General features: G+C 44.2%; 1 protein-coding gene across 6 annotated transcripts in view; it reads left to right on the top strand.

Moving 5' to 3' along the window:
• The first annotated feature begins 5,027 nt into the window (after positions 1-5,027).
• The window catches only part of FIP1L1 (factor interacting with PAPOLA and CPSF1), a 510,903-nt gene continuing 509,861 nt past the window's right edge, over positions 5,028-6,069 (top strand). The window contains exon 1 of one of the 6 annotated variants that reach the window (XM_069201295.1): positions 5,028-5,580. In XM_069201295.1, the coding sequence (XP_069057396.1) occupies positions 5,340-5,580 (241 nt within the window). In that variant the 5' untranslated portion in view covers positions 5,028-5,339. Of the gene's footprint in view, positions 5,617-6,069 lie in introns of all 6 variants that reach the window. The other 5 variants (XM_069201279.1, XM_069201288.1, XM_069201311.1 and 2 more) reach the window with 5 other exon arrangements.

Raw genomic sequence — 6,069 nt, 5'->3', positions numbered from 1 at the left:
TCCTTCCCGGAGGTCTGGAAACATGCTTAAGTGAGGCCCCTCCTGAAATAAACATCTGCTGACCCAGCCAAATCGAAAAACTACTGATCCATCTCTCTGCTCCCCCATCCAGCAAAAGTCCTCAAGAAAGCGAGCAACTCACCCAATACCTAGAAGGCAACAACATCCTGGACCCCTCCGAATCTGGATCTCGAGCTAACCACAGCACTGAGACAGCCCTGATTGCAGCCACAGATGACATCAGAACCCTCCTGGACTCTGGGGAAACAGCAGCCCTCATCCTTCTGGATCTGTCCTCCAAGTTTGACACTGTCTTCCACCACATCCTGATTAACAGACTCCACCACATTGTGATTCAAGAAAACACCCTCAAATGGATTGCCTCTTAGGTCACCGGCAGAACCCAAAGGATCAGTCTCCCACCATTCACCTCAGACCCCAGATCGCCTGTGGAGAACCCCAAGGATCATCCATCAGCCCGACCAGCTTAAACACCTACATGACCCCCCCTGGCTGTCACTGTCAGATCACATGGACTCAACATAATTTCCTACGCCGACACACAGCTCATCCTCTCACTGTCTGATGTTCCCTCCACCACAAAAGGTAATTTCCACAGATGCATGATGAACACCAAAAAAACAGAAGTCTTCATCTTTTGGACAATACCTCGCCATGGACTGACACATGGTAGCCCGCACATTTTGGCACCTCCCCCTCGACCCTAACAGACCACGCCTGCAACCTTGGCATCATCCTGGATAGCAAGCTATCCATGAAAAAACAAGTCAATTCAGTCTCATCCACCTGCTTCCACACGATTGCATGCTCCGCAAGATCTTCAGGTCGCTCCCAGCTGACACCAGAAGGACTGTCACACAGGCCCTCATCACTAGCAGACTTGACTATGGAAACACGCTCTACGTAGGAATCACAGCACGCCTCCTGAAGAGACTCCAGACAATACAGAACTCAGCAGCAAGACTCATACTGACCTCCCCAGAAGGACCCACATCACACCCCTTCTCAAAAAACCACACTGGCTTCCTATTCATAAGGGATGCCAGTTAAAGATGCTGACCCATGCCCACAAGGCCCTGCACAGTGAAGGACCAGCATACATCAACAAAAGCCTGACCTTCCACCAACCAATCAGACACCTTCGATCAGCTTCCCTCTGCCTCGCAGACACCCCACCGATCCATCGAGCCAACAGCGGAGGATGCTCCTTCTCACACCTGGAAGCCAAGGCTTGGAACAACCTCCCCCTGCACCTCAGGTTTGCACTCCAGTGATTCAGAAGAGAACTACAGACCTGGATGTTCGAATGATCATTCCTCCACGCAGCATCATACAGTTTCAGCGTCTTGAGACCCTCGTGGGTGATTAGCCGTGCTCTATAAATGTTTAATTGATTGATTGTTAATAATGTGTTTGTTGAATACAAACTTTCTTTACACACACCTCATGTAAAGTCTCTTTTGTGACACTCAGTGTAATTGTTGTGTGGTAGTGCTGTGCCAATGCTTTACACATTACCCCTGTGTCTGTGCCAAGCTACTGTGTCCCTGCCAAACTACCCAAGGGTGAGCACGAGCTATACAATCGGTGTAATAACCCACCCCTTATAGGAGTAGTAGAATCTGCCCCATTTGGGCCTTGCCTCAGCCAACCAGAACGTGCCACCTTCAACAGGCATGATTTAGATTTTGGAGAACGGATTATTCCATAACAACGGTGGTGGATATCTCGTCTGCCAAAATATAAATCCCACAGGAAATGATGGGATTTATATTTCGGCAGACAGGATATCCGTAACTGTTGTGATGGATTTTCTGCCGAAATCTAAATAAGGCCCTAAGTCTCTACTGTGGGTGACTGATAGTGCCTCACAGTGGACCTCACCTAGCAGGCAAATTCAACAAATCAGTATTCAGACCTGAGGTACTTTTATAAAAAGTAGAAAAATATAGTCAGAAACGCAATAACTATTGCTCTGAAAGATATGATAATCAAAGCACATTTTGCATGCAATTCACAATTGATACATTCTTGGTCTCTTTCAGTCACCTTGTTTCTCCGGAACCAGGATCGGGTTAAGACTGGGTCAATTTAGATCTCAGGACAAACCGTCTAAACAATGAAGGTGCAGTACCTGGTTCTATGCCCAATTAGTTTGGATTGACTCCAATCGGAAACATCACCTCTGCTACTGGTTATGTTGATGCACTTTCTTTACCTTATGTACCATTCATAGAGCACGGCAATAACTAGGACTGGGATGGGTGACGTCCCAGTACAGACATTGGTGCTCCCCGACTGGAGCTGACACTCTCAACAGCAGGTGAGGAACATTTAATAAGAATGACAGACAGAAGTAAGTTAAAATATTTATGTATGAAAATTAGGCAGGTTACAGAGTATCTTTAGGGCAATTTAGCAGTAAGCATATAAACCATAAGTACAAAGAACTCAGTACAGTTCTAGGAGAAATCCAGCATAGATTTGTTTTTTCAAAGTGGGGAAAGGTGTCACGATCTGAATGCTTCCTACCGCGATTGTCTGTTGATGGAACACCTGGTCTCTTGCTGGTTCTAGACTGACCAAGGTATAGGCGACCCTTTCCAGTAGCCACGGTGCTGCTGAAAGAGTAACACCAGGCAGACAGTGACCTCCAGAAGGAGTCCCAGAGGAAAAAACCCAATCCTGGGAAAAACCTCAGAAGCAAGGAACTCCTGAAAAAGAGGTAAGAAAAAAGAGAAGCGTAATATGAACTGGAAACAGCAAAAACCGCAGACAAGAGAAAACAGGCGAAATCCAAAAAACTCACTGGATACAGGAGCGAGGAGCACCACCAGACCAGAAGTGTTGGCAAAGCAAGGAACAGAACACCAAATGTGCTTATATACTGGCAAACAGGAAGTGACACGCAGGAAGTTCCGAAGACACCATTTTGAATTTTGAAAAGCCACATTTGAGTGAATGGAAAAATAGTCATGGTGTAAAAGAGGAAGCAAAGCATGCAGGGAACGAAACGCAGACTCCTGGGAAGAAAAAAAGATGGCTAAGAGGAAAACCATAAAGAAAGAGAAAACAAGAAATAATAAAAAAGGCAGAGAGAATAGGTAAGAGAGAATATAAGGGCAAAAAGCGGGCGCCGCATGAAGCAGTGCCCAAAGAAAGATATACTGGTCACGCTGCGGACTGAAATATAGGCAGCGTCCCGAAACGCAGCTCAAGACGCGGCCCACTGCAGAAAAGGCCGTCCAGGACTCGGTCTGCCGAGCTGACGGCAGTCCGCAAGTGGGGCACCGCAGGTCCTCGCGGCGTCACAAAAGGGGCTTTCTCTACCCCTCAAGATTTACATCCTTTAATAGGACTTTAAACAAAGACAGTCATATATTTTACATGTGTACAGGTTCATAGGATATACACCAATAGAACAAGCAATAAGAAACAATTTACTACAGAATACATTCAAGGACTCTCTAATGGGAGCACTAGATAGAATGCCCAGACATTCTCACAGCTAGTATGGCATTCACATAGATACATTGTGTGCACATAGCCTGAATGAAGATATCCTTCAAACATAACAAAGAGGTCTCTCAGGATGGTTTTAATTTATTAGTGTGTCTTGCAAACTAGTATGTACATTATAAAACGCAAAACGACAAAAAAGGGCATATGGTCTTGATGACTTAAAACAAAATAGAGGACACATACATGCCAACATTTTAAAAGAGGAAAGTGGAAGGTTTTAAAAATGTAATATGGAAATTGTAATTCTCACTGCAAATATGACCATTGTATTTGAATAAAAGAAGGTTGTCATTGGCGTATTTCTTTTCGTCAACACTGAGAGTATTTCTGTAACCTTTTTAGGTTTCACCTGCACATGTGCGCTTGCACGATGTGCTTGCAAAATCTTTTGTTGATAAAAAAAAACTTACTTACCTGGCTTGGTCCAACGTTGCTCTAATTTACATGCTTCTGATTGGCCAGAATGTCGTCTGCATGTTGTCTGCTTCATTTCCTACTGTCTTCTTTGCCTTTCATGCCATTGTGTTGCCTCTGGACCAAGTAGTCCTTCCAGTCACTTGCCATCTGGCTGTGACACTGATGGTACTTCTTTTTACTTTCTGCATGCCGTTTTCTTTCTCCGCTGAGGTCTACTTTCTTCGCTGCCATCTTCTCTGTCTTCTTTCTTTGCTGCTGCCTTCTTTCTTCTTTGCAGCATGTCATCTTCTCTGTATTCTTTCTTCGCGCTGCCCTTCTTCTTTCTTCACTGCTGTCTTCTTTCTTTGTTGCTATTTTCTTTCTTCTTTGCTAAACGCCACCTTCTCTATCTTCTTTCCTAGCTGCCATCTTCTTTCTTCTTCAACATATGCCGTCTTCTGTCTTCTTTCTTTACGGCTGTCTTCTTTCCTAGCTGCAGTCTTCTCTGTCTTCTTCCTATCTAACTGGATTATAAATATTAGAAAATTTTTATAATAATGTTTGTTTTAAATTTAATAAACCGTTAATAGTTGTTTATGTTGTGATATATGTTGAATTAATAAACAACAACATAAACAACTATTAATGGATTATCAAATTTAAAACAAACATTATTATAAAACGTTTCTAATATTTTGTAATCCAGTTAGGTAAAGAGAAAAAAAAACAGCCGAAATCTATTGGCTTTGCCAGTGCTTTTTTTCAAATATTTTTGTTCTACTTTCCTCCCTTTCTCTTCTTATAAATGTTATATTGTTTCTTTTTTATTTCACCTGGTTTAATTCAGCTTTAGAAAGATAGTGTCACTCCTATTTTAGCTTAATTTGAAAATCCTGAGTTTCTCATATATGTTGGTATACTAGATTTAATTAATAGATACATTCAACATTTTACATGTATATTTTGGAAATATGTTTGTTTGCCGCCTTATTCTAATAAAGTTTAATTTGAAAATGTAAAGACGAATAGTTTTCACTATACAAACTGGTTTCAAAAAACAACTAGAGCGCTAACCTAAAGAGATAATCAAAGTATCATAAACCAAAATGGAGCTTGGATCACTCGGTGAGCACGGAAGTAGAACAATGCGGTGCTTCCGTATTCAGTGTCTCGGCTTTCCTACGCCATCCTGTTTCGAATCTCATCGTGGCGGCCCGTGAGGGTGAGAGGAGAAGGCACGCATGCGCAGCTGCGGTGACCGGCGGCCTGGGGATTGCTGTGGCTCGGCGCACGTTGCGTCCTAAGCTTGTTTTTATCAATATTTGTCCCGCGTCGCCGCCAACATCCCGACCGCAGCCATTGACTCCAGCAGCGGCTCCCCCGTTCCCGCCGCTGGCGAAATGCCTGCCAGTGGCGGCGGGGAGCTCGCGCCGGAGCGCATGCAAGTGACGCCGGAGCCGGCGGGGCCCCCCAGCAGTGCTGTGGGACAAGATGAGGCGCGTGACGGGAAGAGCGATGGAGGATCACCAGGCCCGGATCTCGCAGCAAGTCCCGATCCTGCTCCAACTGAGACCGCTCAAGCTGCAGCACCTGCGACCCGTGGAGGTGACGGAGATGAGGAGGATGATTGGCTCTATGGTGGTACGAAAACTCATAGCAGAGAGCCTAGGGACGGGGGTAGGGAGCTTTTCAGTGATGTCCTAATTCATTATACTTTTACCAATACAAACAACTTCTTGTCAAGCTTTGGTGCGCCCCCTTCCCCTTATTTGTGCGCCCCTCACACACGTACTTTTTGTATACGATACACGCTTCAGGTCTTGCAATTTGGTAACTTTAGTTGGACGATGTTCTCACACACATAAAATGAGATCCTTATTCTTCATTGTTCCTTCTTTGAATATGCACAAGCCACGAGTTCGTGTAGGCTACATTTATTAATGGTCTGTCTTAGGTTAGTGACCTGATCTTGGTAGAGGCCTTATGTGGAAGAGTTTTCATTATGCTGACTACTGTTGTCGAGCTCAAGACTTATTGTTTTATCATACTGTTGCTCCCTTTCCTTTGTGTTCTGAGAAAGTTTTGTAAATTTATCTGGCAACATTACCAGGGGTGTGGAATGTATTAAAA

This window comes from Pleurodeles waltl, chromosome 1_2 (genome assembly GCF_031143425.1).
Source record: "Pleurodeles waltl isolate 20211129_DDA chromosome 1_2, aPleWal1.hap1.20221129, whole genome shotgun sequence".
Classification (NCBI taxonomy): Eukaryota; Metazoa; Chordata; class Amphibia; order Caudata; family Salamandridae; genus Pleurodeles; species Pleurodeles waltl.
The sequence above is the reverse complement of the archived record's forward strand: the minus strand, read 5'-3'. Positions and strand labels throughout refer to the sequence as shown.